General features: G+C 46.0%; 1 protein-coding gene across 1 annotated transcript; it reads right to left on the reverse strand.

The window, feature by feature from the left end:
• Positions 1 to 632: 632 nt before the first annotated feature.
• Positions 633 to 8,027, reverse strand: LOC107535020 (L-threonine 3-dehydrogenase, mitochondrial-like). Its single transcript, XM_016210313.2, is given in 9 exon segments — positions 633 to 772; positions 1,379 to 1,648; positions 3,189 to 3,257; positions 3,260 to 3,278; positions 4,230 to 4,402; positions 4,501 to 4,650; positions 6,090 to 6,160; positions 6,839 to 6,881; positions 7,844 to 8,027. Coding segments are annotated over 9 exon segments (1,119 nt in total).
• Between the last annotated feature and the right edge of the window lie 8,012 nt (positions 8,028 to 16,039).

A 16,039-nucleotide genomic window follows, 5' to 3' on the forward strand; every position in this document is an offset into this window, starting at 1 on the left:
AGGAAGGCAATCAAAATAAGAGAGGTGCTACCTTCCACTAGTACATTGCCTTTGTTATCCTTAATTCCCTACAGATACACCTTCTTACAGAAAAATAAATGAGAAGTGATGATTTCTGAAGTGTTAAAATCTCTTGAACACTATGAACATGGGATTAATAAGTATATAAAATGTTTTATGCTTTGATCAGATAGTAAAGAGTACTTTTAAATAGGAGATTCATCTTCGATATGGTCTCTAAAATATAATGTTTGGTCTCTAGTCAACAGAATAATAGAGGCTTAGAAGTGATATTTAAATTAAATTTAATTAAACACAAACTTCACATACTTCCTCCTCCCCAGAAATAGTCACTTCATCTTATTTAAGGAAATGGAAATCATTATGACTTAAGTCTTCATTCTATGATATGTGTGTTTGGACAAGTTTAGGCAAACAGCAAGGATTTGGAAGTTCTATCACCAGACCAACAGCATATTGAGCCAACTCGATTCTCCACCCGGCAGTTCAATATGAGCTGCTAAAATGTAGTCCAATTAGGCCTTGACTCTGGATACTCCAGGTCCCTTGGGGTCATTACTGTTTTCCCTTGAGAACTGTCCAGGATGCACTAGCTCTTCATTTTGAGTCCCTCAGTTAGCTCGAGCAACCCGACTGTTGGAACCATGGAAGTTCAACATTGTCGTCATCAGCTCTGGAAGGTCAAAATCATGTTTCTACCCCCAGTCCTTCCGAGCATTGCTGTCATCAAAGTTCATTGGCCAACTATCCGCTAGGAAGAAATACAGAAAAGTAGCTTAAGTTCTTCAGGCTTTAGAGTTGCAAAAAGGTCTAGAACACTTTGTATACAAAGGTCTATCATACAAGGTAGTACAGAAGAAATTCCCTCTTTGAAAGTCTTCCTTTGACCAGACCAGAGCAGCTGTTAGGCACATACACAGTGGCCCTCTTAGATTAGAAGCTTGCATCACACTGTCAGGCACTGTGAATTGTCACACACTTAAAATCTCATGCAGACTCTAAGGTAGGAGTCTTATATTCCAGGGTGCTTGGGGACACAGAGTGGTAGAGTCACAGCATTTGAAAACCCAGAGCTGCTTTCATACTATGTCTGCTTGTTTTATGTTGAAACTGTAAAATGGTGAAATGCTGACAAGTTGTTTATCTGGAATGAAACTATTCCACCCACTTTAGGTATCATTTCCAAAAATTGCAGCCACTGAGGACTGTGGCTCAACAGCTTCTTCTCCAGAATATGTCAGGACCCTCGGGAAAGCTCCATGCTCTACTTCTCCTCCACAGCTTATGTCCTTAAGGGACCCACAGTGCAGGATGAAGCTTAATTTTGGGTGTGAGGGGTTTGCAATTATGTACCAACCTATGTCCTGTCGAACAGAGTCCACGTTGTACGTGATCTGGAATTCCGGTATGTGCTTGAGAAGCTCCTGGGCCAGTTCCTCGGGGCAGAAGCTCATGGCATTGATGTTGTAGGTCCTCATGGAGAGGGACTCTGCCGGGGCCTCCATGACCTCCAGGGTGGCCCTGAGGCAGTCATCAATGTACATCATTGGCAGCCTCGTGCTGGGTTTCAGATAGCACTCGAATTTGCCATTCTTTACAGCATCATGGAAAATCTGGACTGCGTAGTCTGAAAGAGAATCCTTTCTGTGGATCTTCTTAGAACAAATCGTGAGTGAGCCTCTTGGATCAAGGCAGTGGGTCTCAAGCGTCTTAGTCTTAGAACTTCTCTATGCTTCTAAAACCACTGAGGGCCCCCCAATGAGGTGTTATTAATGTGAATTATATCAATATTTACTATATCAGAAATTAACTGAGAAATTTTTTTAAATATTATATTTTAAAATGGCAATAAGAAGCCATTATATATTCATATGTATTACATTTTATATGAAAAAGCATGTATTTTTCAAACAAAAGAAAATTTAGTGAGAAGACTGGCATGTTTTATGCTTTGAAAATCTCTGCTGTCTGGCTTAATAGGAGACACCTGAAGTCTCCTATCTGCTTCTGCATTCAGTCTGCTGTGCTGTCGCACATCATGCAGCCTCTGAAAAACTCCACAGGGCACTTGGAGAGTAGAAAAGGCAAATAATGGCTTAGTATTGATATGAAAGTAGTTTTGACCTCTTGGACCCCTTGAAAAGATCTCAGGGATGCCCAGGGGTTCCCAGTGTGGTACTTCGAGAAGCACCACACTAAGGCAAAAACTTTTTATTTTAATTGTTTTTATTTTATTTAATATGATTTTTTTAACATCAATTTGTAGTTCCACCTAGCCATGCATTCATTAGGTTGATTCCTGTATGTGCCCTGAGAATCAAACCCGCAACCTTGACATATCAGGATGATGCTCCAACCTAACTCGGCTACTCAGCCAGGGCGAGGCAAAAGCTTTTTTAAAGTAACAAAAACTAAAGCCTCTTTTTAAATCCCTCATATTTTTCAAGTATTTTTTTTTAATGTTTTTACTGATTTCAGAGAGGAAGGGAGAGGGAGAGAGAGATAGAAATATCAATGATGAGAGTCATTGATCAGCTGCCTCCTGCACGCCCCTGACTGGGGATCGAGCCTGACACTCGGGCATGTGCCCTGGCTGGGAATCAAATCGTGGTTCACAGGTCAGTGCTCAACCACTGAGCCATGCCGGCCAGACGGTCAAGTATCTTTTATACCGTATCTCAGAACCCCTCATATGGGGAGAATTTCTATTCTAATGTAGGAGTTAGGAAATACAGTGTGTGCTTGAGTCCAAATTAATAATAATAATGATGATGATAATGCTTATGTTCCCTTTAAATATGCAATGTGTAGAGTCCATTTTAATAGCGCCTTCTGTATTAAGAAATGAAGCCCGGGTTCAAAGAGAGAGGCTATTTCTAATTTGGGTGTCTTCCTACACTGTGGCTAATAAATTTGTTCTCGAATATTAACTGTTTGATTGCAGCACTGGGCACCCAGTGGCTGATCCTGAGCTGAATTTATAACACCGGCGTAAGCTGCCCTTAGCAGGTGTAAGTCAATAGGTTTCAAGGAGCTTCTCAGATGCACTTCCTGGAGATGATGTAGAAACTGCAGTAGGCATATGGCTAAAAAGACAGCCGATTCATCGCCACTCTTCCCTATCTCACAGACAAAAAGAAAATTAAAAAAATGGAAACAACACTTACCAGTTGTTCCTCCTCCAGGCTGGGAGTCAGCTGAAATGATGCCAGGATATCTCAGGCATCGGAAATCTAACCATACCGGTAATAATAATACTAAAAAAAAGAGAAAACTTACTTTAAAAAGAGTCTTTTAAATCAGATAGAGCACTACAAAGAAATAACAAAGAAAGCCTTTTTTCTGAAACAGTCATCCCATGCGGTGGTATTAAAATTCTCCTTAAGGAAAGAAACACTCTAGAATTTCTAAGAGACACTTATTTTTCTTTAATAAATAACTCTTCAGTTTTTATCTCAAAGAATCATCATTCTCGGGATACACCAACACAGTAAATAATAACTCAGCCCACAGGAGGGATTTCCGAACTTTCTTTGGGAGGGAGTCCTGCTCCTTGCCCTACACAATTCTCCACAAGCAGGTCCCTGCAGTGCAGCATTGGAAAGAGGACAGGGGAGGAAAGTGGTGACCAGGGAGCAATGACTATGACATATCAGCTGAAGGATCAGACACCAACTAAAATCTGCTATAGAGTTATAAAGACAAAGGGTATAAAAAAATATAACCAGCCCTGGGTGGCTCAGTTGGTTGGGGTGCTGTCCCGTACACCAAAAGGTTATAGGTTCAATCCCTGGTTGGGGCGCATACGACAGGCTACCAATGAATGTTTCCCTCTCACATCAATGTTTCTCTCTCTCTCCCTTCCTCTCTAAAATCAATAAAAACATATCCTCGGGTGAGGATTTAAAAGATAAAATTATTTAAAGCTACCACCAATAACTACCAATAATGGGAAAAGAATGGATCCAATAAAATGGGCAGCAAATGCCATTTGAGGGGCCTCAGGGAAGTGTTGAGTGGCACCTTGCTGAGGGCTGAGGCCTATTCTGGAGCCATCTGTGCCTGTCACTTGGCAGACAATCAGTTTATGAGCATTCCTGGGGGTTGGGGTGAGGGAAGGGGAAGTCCCCCCAAGGATAAATCAAAAAGTGTTTGAAGCAAAAGAATAGAAAAGGAGACACTGAGTCATCTGGCCAAGCCACGCGTACTTCTCCCATGAGCTCGGCGTGGACCTTGGATACCCCGTAGATGGTCCTGGGTCTCTGAGTGCAGAGATCCGGGGTCGGGTTCCGGGGAGAAGTGGGTCCAAAAGCTCCAATCGTGCTGGGCACAAACAATCGCAGATTGTGTTCCATGGCGACGTCCAGAACATTATGCAACCCTGAAACCAACAGACAGTACCACAGTCTGAAAAATGTCTCACTGAAGGGCTGGGAAAATTGACAAACAGGTCATTTGGGGCACGATCCAGAGACTTACCAGTGATATTTACGGCTCTTGCCAAGGACACGTTTACTTCTCCCACTGCACTGAGCAAAGCGCTATAATGAAACAGCCAGGTGATGCGGTGATTTACCACAATCTCTCGAAGATTCTTATAATCCAGAATGTCAGAATAAGTAAATGGGCCTACAAGGAACAAGGCGAAACCACAGAAGAGGAAAGTTTGGGGTTTGAAAAGCTAAATGGTCCTCTCCAACCCCTGACTTGTGAACTCCATTAATACCAGCTTTGTAAGGGAACCACCTGGGCATTATTCAGCATTTTCTTATGGAAGAGTCGCCAACTGTAACAGCATCACAGTTGATAATAGCTGCTCCTTATACAGGACAGGCTTGCAGGCACTGTTCTAAGAGCTTTCTGTACATTTAGCTCACACATGGCCTTCTACATTTTACTGATGAGGAAACAGGCATAGAGAGGTTAAGAACTTGCCAGGATCAAACAGAGAGTAAGTAGAAGAAATACAGTCAGACCCGGGCAGCTGGCTCCAGTCAGTGCTGCTTACACCAACCCTATAGGCAGAGTGATTATATACTCTGCTTAAAAACTACATATTTGGACAGGAAGAGAGAAATGGGTTTTAAAAAATAAAACAAAACACCATGGGATAGAATAGAAATTTTCAACTGGTATGCCACAAAAATTTTAAAAACATGCAATACCTGACTATTTAGCCAGGGGCACTGGCCTCTTTCCCCTTATATTGTCAAATAAAAAAAATGATAGCGGCCAATGCAATAGCCGTCCAGTGTGAATGAACCAAATTAGACCTTTTTTTTTGTCTGTCAGATCAGCAAAAAATAAATGTTTTGGTGTGTTGCAGAATTTTAGTAATTAGTTTATGTGCCATGAGATGAAAAAGGTTGAAAATTGCTGGTATAAAAGAACCACAAATCATGAGTTTATCATATCTGCTTAATTTAGAGGTAGAGCCGATTTTGTTCAATGCCAATTTTTCCCACTTATAGCAAATTACCACACTTCCCCAGCGTGATAAGCAGCAAAAGGATGATACTGAACCAAAAAGGACTAGAAGATGTTAGAAAATCATTTCTGAGTTAGGAGAAAACTTGACTAGGAGCTTGGGATTTGTGTGTGTGTGTGTGTGTGTGTGTGTGTACACAGTTTAAGAGCAAGTCTATATTGAAATATGAGGATTAATTTCTCCGCATTTTTGAAGTTCCTTTTAATCATTACAGGATTTGATTTTTGTTTGCTTGCTCTCTGAGACAAGAAGTTAACTAAAACCTCAAAAAGATAAGATCAAAGTTTTTATTCCAAAGATACTACTCCGCATGATAGCCAAAGATATTATTCCAAAATTTTACTTCACCCTCAGAAGAACTCTCCTGTCCGTGTCACACTTGAGCAAGCAGCATCGATACCATAGACCTCTTACAGAACTACCGAGGATGAAATATTTTTAAGTGACAGTCTGTGCTTCAAGAGCTTCTCCATTAATTCACAAGCCCGGTTATGAGCTGTTGCGCACACTGATTCCATGAGCTGCTCCTCGAACCCCACTTTGGAAACTAAAGATAAAAACAAAAGCAATGATCTCTCACCACTATGGAACACGTGATCAGAGGGTTTCCTTATGTCAGACAAAATCACATTGTCCTTCCCAAATCATTTCCTAAAGGGAAAAAATCAATGCCCATGAGTTGGTACAGGTAGGGTATAATTGGTTCTATGAAAACAATCTTTCAAATAGGAATTGTAACTTCTGGCCAGCCTCTGAATCCCTCCAAAACATGCCTTTTCTACTTCTTTTTCCCAAATACACATACGACCTTTGGTTCTGACCACACTCAGGCCTCCCTCTTCCTTTTCACTGCCCCAACTTCTGTTCCTGCTCTCACCCCATGATCATCTCTATATCTGCCACCAATGTCTCCCCTACACCCCTAAGTTTTTACCCCTCCCTTCTCATTTTTCTCTCCTGCTCTTACCCTTTCATCCCACTCTCTCCAAATCCCACACTATTCCTTGTCAGTTTCTACATGCGCATCCTCTGCCCCCAAACACCTAAAAATCAAGGGATTAATTTGGAGTTACATGTCTTATTCTGTCCAAATGAGAAAAGGGAGGGGGCAAAGGGCCAGTGTGGGAGATGTTGAGTCAAAGACCTGCCACAGTGTCTGTATTAAGAGGCAAAATGAAATGTATTCTAAACAGCCACTTTACACATAGTATCTTAAAACTAGGAAGGGGCAAGAGGGGAGAGAAAAGATTAAACGGTTAGATCGTATCAAAGACAAACTTCCCATACTGAAGAACTCAGATTTTAAATTGCAACTTTTAGGGCTCTTACCTCAACAAGTTAGCAAGCCCCACTCCAAGCTGGCCAAGACCCCCTAGATGAAAGGGGGAAAAGTAAAACTTTAATCCAAATCTAACCAATGCAATTATTCCCAGAATGTAATACTGGAATAAGATTATACTTATAATTTTATCTAATTAGGCAAAGCCCCAGGTTAGCCAGAGAGAATTGAATTACCTCCTCCAAGCGAGGACAGAAATCAATACAGGTAATATCAGTTTCAGAGACAAAGCTCTCTCCAGCATAGTGACGGAAGGGAAGAAAGGGCACAGCAAGAGAAAAATCACAAGAAAGCTGGACAACCTCCAAGCTCCTCGGGCCAGGAATTCTCTGCAAGCCTTGCCGTCGTTATTCAATGGGCTCCGAAGCTTGTCTGCTACAGATGCCAAAATACTCAAAGACAAATATAATAGTTTGTCTCAGCCTCTGGTGGGATTTTCCAGAACCCCATCCTCCATCACAATGGGAACGTGATGTGAAAGGAGAAAGAGGGGGGACAAAGCAAGAAGCCATCTGAAAAGAAGGGTAGATAACTGAATTGACAAGGAGGCATTAAAATCGACAACGCCTGGCCGGTGTGGCTCAGTTGGCTGGGTGTCGGCCCATGCACCAAGAGGTCACGGGTTCGATTCCCAGTCAGGTCACATGCTCGGGTTGTGGGCTCGATCCCCAGTGGGGGGCGTTCAGGAGGCAGCCGATCAATGACAACTCTCTCATCATTGATGTTTCTATCTCTCTCTCTCCCCCTCTCCCTTCCTCTCTCTGACATCAATAAAGATATATTTAAAAAAAAATTTTTTTTTAAATTATGGCAGGGAAACCAAGAGTTGGCAACAGTGATGAAATAAAGATTTGAGACTTGCAATAGTCTGGAGGAAGCCAAGAGTGGAAAAGGTGGTTTGTGACTAATAAATGTTAGCTGATAGCATGTCAGACATTCCAAAAACAAATACACAAGCTGCACAGAAAATAAAATAATCAAGCCACAAACTCAACCTGTAATTAAGACCCGTGGCAGGTCTGTTTCAGAGAAAGAGACAGAGTGGAAGTCGGCATCTGCTGGAATTTGCCAAGAGGAGGTGCCCAGGACCCGGCCAGGCAGAGCAGCCGTCCCACAGCCACAGGCGGGGCTCTGCAGCACCTGGCCCACAGCTTGCTGCAGCATCCTAATGCCTGGCATTTTCTCTTCAAATACCCTATAAGCAAAAAGGAGCAGAGTTCATTAGGTAACCTATATTCCCCAAACCCTCACAACAAAATTTTAACCCAAATTAACGTTAAGATTGTCAGCTCATGCCCAGCTTGGCGTGGCTCAGTGGTTGCGTGTAGGCCTAGGATCCAGGAGATCACAGTTCGATTCCCGGTCAGGGCACATGCCGGGTTGCGGGCTCAATCCCCAGTCGGCGGCATGCAGGAGGCAGCCGATCAATGACTCTCTCATCACTGATGTTTCTGTCTCTCTCTCTCCCTCTTCCTTCCTCTCTCTGAAATCAATAAAGACATATGTAAAAAAAAATAATAATAATAATAAATGAAAAAAAGAAAAAAAAAAGATTGTCAGCTCATGAGCAAAGCTGTGCTTTGAATTTATGAACTAAACTCAAGAGACTGCTGAGTGTGCCAGTCAAGAGCCTACCGGGAGCAAGACCCTGTGAAAAGAGGATAAACCATCCCTCATGCAAAGTGCAGGCAAACAAAGGCTGTACGGAGATTTGGAATTGGAATTGCACAATGTTGACATCAACTGGGCTCTAATGTCACCCCAAGGTTGCTCTATATAGAGCGAGCACACACACCAGAAGCACCAGGCCCGTGGATCCTAGAGAAAGCTTTAACGCGTAACAACTGTTACCAACCTGTCCATGCAGCATCAGAGAGCACAAACAGGCCCAGGTTAAACAACACAGCGCCCCGAAACACTCAGATGGTACCTTGGGAATGAACCAGACTAGAAAAGCAGACGATAAGAATAAAAAGGCTCCCAGGAATGTCCGGTAAGCTGCGGCTAATTCCTGTCTGAGTGCCATCCCTTTGGAAAGGATCATTCAGAAAAACCATTTTCTCCTTTCTTCCCAGATCATGTACATTTTATTCCAGTCTGGCTTCTTCTCCTCTTCCTCAGCTTCATCTCTGACTGACCATGAAATCAGCTCTAGGAGGTCAGGGTGGTCCAGTCACACATGGATTGAGGCTGGACAATGCACACAGGGCTTCCATTTCCCCCATTCCGCCCACCGCCCAGGCAAGCATGTCACCAGAGAAGATCAGAGTGCGCAGCTTGCTCTGCGGGCCCTGACAGCGAACTTCCCACCCGCTGGCGTCGGGCCTGTCGCACTCTGCACACAGCCCTGTGGCCCCCACCTCCCTCAGCTGTAAGACTTTCAGAACTGGCAGGTAAACCTTCAGAGCCGACTCTGGTGCCCCAGCGCCTCAAAAGAGACAACCCAGATCTCAACCTTCTTATACTGTACACCACAAAAGGAGGAGGTGACCACAGTTGGAGACATTTCCAGTTTAAGATCTGGATTTAGCCTATTGCCACACTCATCTCAGTGCCTTGAGTAGGTAACAGTAATTCTAAATTAAAGCGCCAGAGGTAGCAGCTTTCTTGTAATCCCTAAAGTCCAAATTATAGAAAAAATAATACAATCTTCAAAAAACACATGCTTTCACACCCTCTTCTGAGCTGTGGTGGTTTAGTTCTTTAGGATACCAAAATAAGGTGGGTAGGGCCCCAGGGACTTCTGCCAGATCCATGGCTTGGCCCACCAGGTCCCCAGTATCAGATATGGCCCTTCAGCCCAGCTACTTTCCCAAACAAGCAGGAGGGAACCCTCCGCGGGCACATCTCTGGCTCCATGCTCAGGGTCAGGCCTGGAAGGGAGACACCCAGGGTACGCCATGTTACAGGAAAGGCCCGAGCTTCTCCTCAAGCACCCCTCTGGAGACCTTTGGGAGATCCTCCCTGCGACCAGTGTTGACACCTGAGACCAGGTAAGAACTCTGATTCTCAAAGTCACTGATGTCAGCAAGTTCAAGGGGATCATGAGGAAGCCAAGAGGAGGCTAGATCTACCGGAACACTTGAAACTCCAAGACAATTCTCAATTCCAAAAACAAAATAAATGGCCAGAATTGAAAAGGTTTTTTTTGTTTGTTTGTTTTTTTGGAGGTTGAGGAGACTACAGTCAGGGAAAAGGCAAACCCTGAAGATATGAAATAGGTACAACTCCATTCATCTTTTCCTTCCCCATAAAGGGAAAGTACCAAGGAGACACAAGTTCCTAATTGAATATAAAGCAGTTTAGTGTAACAATGTGGACAACTCATAATGGATTTGCTTCTTCCTATTTCACTACTATTAATAGCTAACATTTGATGCCCACTATGTGCCTTAGGTACCGAGTGCTTTACTCCAGTATTGAATTTAACCACGGCAGCCACCCCCCTCCTGAACCCAAGCCTTAACCACCAAGTAGCACTATTGTCCATACTATGGGATTGCTTTGATTAACAGTGCATGGGCTTTAAAAACAAAAGCAAAGCAAAACACTTCCAACCATCTACAGCATAGAGCTTTTTTTTTTTTTTTTTTAATGGTTTTTAAAATTGATTTTATAGAGACAGAGGAAGGAAGAGAGAAACATCAATGTGAGAAACATCGATCAGTTGCCTCCCACACACACCCCAACTGGGGATCGGACCCACAACCCAGGTATGTGCCTTGATTGGGAATTGAACCTGCAAACTTTTGGTGCAGGGGATGAGGCTCCAACCAACTGAACCACCTTACCAGAGCTACAGCATATAGCTTTTCTACTGCCAAGTTCAAGTTAATACTCTTAAGGCATCAGTTCTCAAGTTTTCTGGCCTTAGGACTCCTTTGTACTCTTAAAAATTGAGGACAGCAAAGGGCTTTTGTTTATGTGGGTTATATCTAAGAATGTCTGCTGTATTAGAAAGCAAAACTAAGTAATGTTTGACACCTTAATTCATGTAAAACCAAATAATATGTTAACATAAGCATACTTTGTGAAAGTAACTAAATTTTCCAAAACAAAAAGAGTGCCACTGTTTACATTTGGCACATCTGACATCTGCCTTAACAGAAAACAGCTGGATTCTCACATCTGCTTTCGCACTCGATCTGTTTGTTGCTTTGATTGAAGTGTTTGAAGAAAATAAAAACACAACAAAGTAGTGGGGAAAGGGAGAGCTATTTTAAAAGCCTATACTAATTTTTTATATCTAAAACTCAATACATAGGAGTTTCTTAAAGGTTAGTTGCCATGCAGAACTTGAGGCCATATCAATGAACCTTTCGGGCCCTGTTACATTAAAACCCACTGGTCTGTCTAATGCTTTGAGTGGATTTTTTTTTTTTTACCCCTACATGGTTTTGTAATTTCATGCATGTGTCTTTTGGAAAATATTGGTTCCGTGATTTATGCAGAGCCCCCCAATGTGAACATACTGCACTAGACAGTATCAAAGTCATACTGGTTAATATTACCACTGATCTCATCAGAAAATTCCGAAGTGCTGAGAAGGGATCAGGCTCATGGTGGTGGATACAAGTTTTTTCGTTAAGTTACAGGTTCACTTGATTCATTTTTTTAAGAAAATGTATCCCAGTTATCCAGGTATGAATAACCATAGTTTATTTGTTATCCTTTAAAGCACAAAGAGGTCTCTATGGAAAAAAAGTGGCCAGTTCAGTTCACGACCCAATCACAAATGCTTTACCTCAAGACAGCCATGGCCCTCTAATACGGAACAAGTGCACCCATTTATCACGTGGCATACTAAAAGGATGTGCCCTCCAGGGTCAAGGTTTAACAAAATTCATCATTTTTACTGTTTCATAAAGGGCGTTCTTAAGTAAAGCTGGCAATTTTTCCTCTTTTATTGAAAGCACGTGAAGAAGAGCACGTCTACTGGTAGTTCGATACCGTGGCCTTGATTTGCGCCAAGACGCCAGTAGTTTAGTCAGCTCTGCTTTTGCACCATCAGTGCCAGTTCAACACTGTGTTCCAGAATAAACCATGACATTTGCGTTATTCTACACTGACAGCTCCGGCCTTACTCGTGCTTGCTGCCGAGCATGCGTTACAAAGATACTCTCTAATGATTGGTTTGGTGCTGCTAAGAGATGACTAAAAACGAAGTGGCCAATCCAGCCATGACTACAAACTCTTCCTTTGTGTCGTTGTTAATCCTCCCCCGAGGATACTTCTTCCATTGATTTTTTTTAGAGAGAGTGGAAGGGAGGGGGGAGAGAGAGAGAGAGAGAGAGAGAGAGAGAGAGAGAGAGAGAGAGAAACATGATGTGAGAGAGACACATCGATTGGCTGCTTCCTGCACGAATCCCGGCCAGGGACTGAGACTGCACCCGTGTGTGCCCTTAACTGGAATGGAACCCGAGACCCTTTAGTCCTCGGGTGAACACACCAACCACTGAACTAGGCTAGGGCACAGATCCTTCCAACTGTAAGGCAAAAATACCCTTCTGCTGTTAAAATACTAACTCAGTCTTCACGTTCACGGATAATGTTTTTTAAATCTGCACCTGAGGACATGTTTATTGATTTTAGGGAGAGGGAGAAACATTGACATGAGAAACACCAATCAGTTGCCTCCCCCATGCGCCCCAAGTGGGGATCGAACCTGCAACCTAGGTATGTGCTCTGATCTGGATATTGAGCCTGAAACCTTTTGGTGGACTGGCCGATGCTCCAACCAACCGAGCCACACTGGCCAGGGCCGCCTTTATTTCTCCGCCAGTCTCAGGTGTCCCCAGCAATGGTCAGCTTTTCCAGACTCCATTCCCTGCCCCTCGGTCAGGCTTCCTGCTGGGCACTCAACCAAATGGCTTTCACAAAAGCCTGCGCCTGCCTCCTGGACCACTTCCCGGCCCCAGCGCCCTCTCCCAGGCCTAGAGGACACCCCCGACCAGGCTCGCCTTCTTTCTCCTGGGTTCTCCCACCTCTTATTCTGTTTGAAGGACCAATCGTGCTTATAAAACACATTTGCAAGGCAGTCTCAGCCTTAATACCCGTGTCTTCTGAACAGTCATATCCCAAGGCAAAGCCAGGCACTTCCTAACTCCTGAGCGCCTCCTTTCCTAAACTCTCACTTAACCTTCACAGTAACCCTGACGCTGGGGTCTCTTCTCCATTTCACAGGACGAAGCGGCCTGCCCCAGATCAGGAAGATACTGATTACCAAGGGGAGGGGGGACCCCTCCTTCCACCACCCACGCTCTTCTCTCTCTAGCGAAGAGATGCGATCAGGTACCTGAGACAAGACAGAGGGGACCCGCTCACGGGTCTCCAGGGGCGTCTCCCCGCCGCCCTCCTCCGGCTCCCCGCACGCGGAGCCCCGGACCCGCCCCCGCCCCGGGGTTCACGCGCGGGCCCCGCGCCCCCGGCCCCTGCGAGCCTGCTCTCCCACGCCAAACCCCAAGTCTGTCCATCCTTGGAAAGGCGACAGCGATAGCACCACCAAATTAGATTGCTGAAGGAATTGAACGATTCCGCTGTCCTGAAAAGTCTGGATTTAGGTGGGTGGGGATGGTTCGAAAAGATCCGGGAGCTCTGAGAGCGAGCTACTAAGTTTCAGAAGGCGGCCTGGCTCCGCGGAGCGGGGTCCCCTCCGCCCACGCACACCCGCCGGGCGCAGCGAACCCAGGAAGGCGCGGGGACCCGAGCCTCAGCCCGGCAGCCGCCAGCGGGAGGGCGGCCGGATGCCCCTCTCCCGGGAGATGACTGGATCAACCGGTTTTAGGAGAATAGCCGCGCCAGTCCCTGTCCCCCGGAGAGGGGGCGGGGGAGGGGGAGAAGGGGTGCCTGTCTAAAAGTGGAAGGGGCTGAGTGTCGCACCCTGCGGACCCCAGCAGAGCCCCGGCGCTCCACCAGGCCGGGCGCTGACCCGCCCAGTGCCCCCCCAGCCCCCCCCCCCCCAGCTCCGCGGGGACGGCTGGGGACCTGCGCAAAGTCTGCTGCGCCGAGCTCGGGTCACACGATCCGACCTGCCGGGGCTACGGGTCCGTCCCCAGCGATGTCGGTCTCCGCTCCCCAAAGGGGCTCAGCTCCCCAGGGCAGCCACCGGGGGGACCTCCGGCCACCTCCGCACTGACCTTCATATGAAGTCGCCCAGAGATGCTGCGGGGCGGCGTCGGAGCTGCGGCCGCACGTGGCACCCAGCGGAGCACCGCGAGCAGAGCCGCAGCCCGAGCCCCGCGCGCCGCACCTTTATCTCCTCCGCGCTCCAACCCGCCCCCAGCGCACCAATCCCTTTCTGCAGCCACAGACACCCGATTTCCGCGCCGGGTCGCCTGGGGCTTGGGGAGGTGGGACGCGCCGGTGGAGACGGCTACCCTCCCGCTGCGGGCCCCCGCTGGTTCCCGGCCGCGCGCGCCCCACGCCGGCCTCTGCCTGGGACCCACCTCCTGGAGAATTTAGGGACCGTGAGCCGTGCGGTCGAGTCCCGCGCGCAGCGGCCCCGCAGCGGCGCTGCCAGCCTGCCCGTGGGCCCCGTGAGGGTGGGGGCAGCTTTGAGAGCGCCTTCCCCTCAACGGAAACCCGCCCTCCGCAGCCCGCGGAGCCCCCGCGCGGGCTGGCACTTAGTGGCTCCGCGGTGGACCTGGAAAGATTGCGGACTCAGAAGAGAAAGCTGGAAAAATGACAGAGGAAACAGCCCGGGACGGGAGTCAGAGGGCCGGGCACGGAGAGAACCTGAGCGAGCGACTTCTTAGTTCCCCACGTCGGGAAGGTCGCTGTCAAATCGCCCTCCAAAGCCACGGAGCAGCCGAGTGCGCAGCGCCGGGGAGCCGGTTAGAAACGCAGATTTGAGGCCCCGCCCCAGGCCCGTGAGTCGGAGGCTCCCGGGCGAGGCCCAGCGCGGGGTTTGCACAAGCCCCGCAGGCGACGCTGACACGCGTGAAGTTTGGGGAGCCCGAGCTAGGCTCCCAAACTTGTTTCTCAGAGTGTTTGAACCTCCCAACACCCAGGCTGCACTTAAGACCTAATAAATCAGAATGTAGTTGCGGGGGGAAGGGGACATGGGGGAGCCCAGGCAGAGGAATATTTTAATGCTCCTCAAGGGGTCCCAATGTGCTGTTAAGGCTGAGAACCACCCATCTCCCCTGGGGGCCTGGTCCCTGAACAAAGCAGCCCTCACTCAGATCTACTGAAGACTCTCGCAAGAGTCCCATTTGTTTAGTTACTTTCCCAAACTACTTTCTGCAAAGATTGTATTCTTTGTCATGTGTAGTCACTGAGATCTTTATTCTTTCAGCTTATGTTCTCCTAATGTTTTGGCAGAGATTTTTTTTTTTTTTGAATGCCAGGAGCTTACAAAAATAACTAAAAAAAAGCAAGCACTTTTTCTCTTCCAACCTTTGAAGGTCAGTTCTGTGTTGGGGCCTTCCTTCAGCACCTCCTTGCACCGAATCTAGGGATCATTCGTAAGTGAAAATTCGGGTTTTCTCAACTTTTCTACACAAGCATCTTAACCTACGCATGTATGTGGCCTTCTAAATTACTTAATACAATTTTTTTTTTAATGTCCTAATTTCCCCAAGAATCTCCCTCAGCTTTTCCTCCCAGGCTTTAGCTATCTTGACTATACTATTTTTGTCCCAGGTATTTATAATTTGTTAGTTCTCCACACAGAATTTTTGATCAAAACACTGTCTTTCCAGCCTGAGCTCTGAGTTAGGCAAAACAGAGATGAACACCTTCCGTCAGTCCTTTAGGTAGCTCCTAGACAGTTTACAACAGACATAAGTAATAATTTTTTACTGTTTATTTCACTCCCCTCAGAACCAGACCCCAGGATCCCACAATGGTAACAGGCTGACACTGTTTCAAGACTGGCACTCTGCTGGAGGGAGGGCATAGGACAGAAGCAGGTAAAAATCCCACAAAAAGTTTTCTTTTATTTAGCATTTGCTTCATTGCTGTAAACCTTTGACTATTTTCCAGAATTCTGACAAACTTGCTTCTGAAGTTTGGTTTTTCAGTTTCTGTGTGGGGATAAGAGACTGAATCTGCCTACTACATCAATTTGCTGTTGTTACCCTATATGCTTTTCAAATGGCTTACTTTTTCCTGAACTTTACAGTTTAAAAATTTAAAAGGAAGTGTATTAATCTCACATTGTTTTATTTTAAATTTTTAAGTGATGAAAA

The sequence above is a fragment of the Miniopterus natalensis genome, chromosome 4, assembly GCF_054644295.1.
Source record: "Miniopterus natalensis isolate mMinNat1 chromosome 4, mMinNat1.hap1, whole genome shotgun sequence".
Taxonomy (NCBI): domain Eukaryota; kingdom Metazoa; phylum Chordata; class Mammalia; order Chiroptera; family Miniopteridae; genus Miniopterus; species Miniopterus natalensis.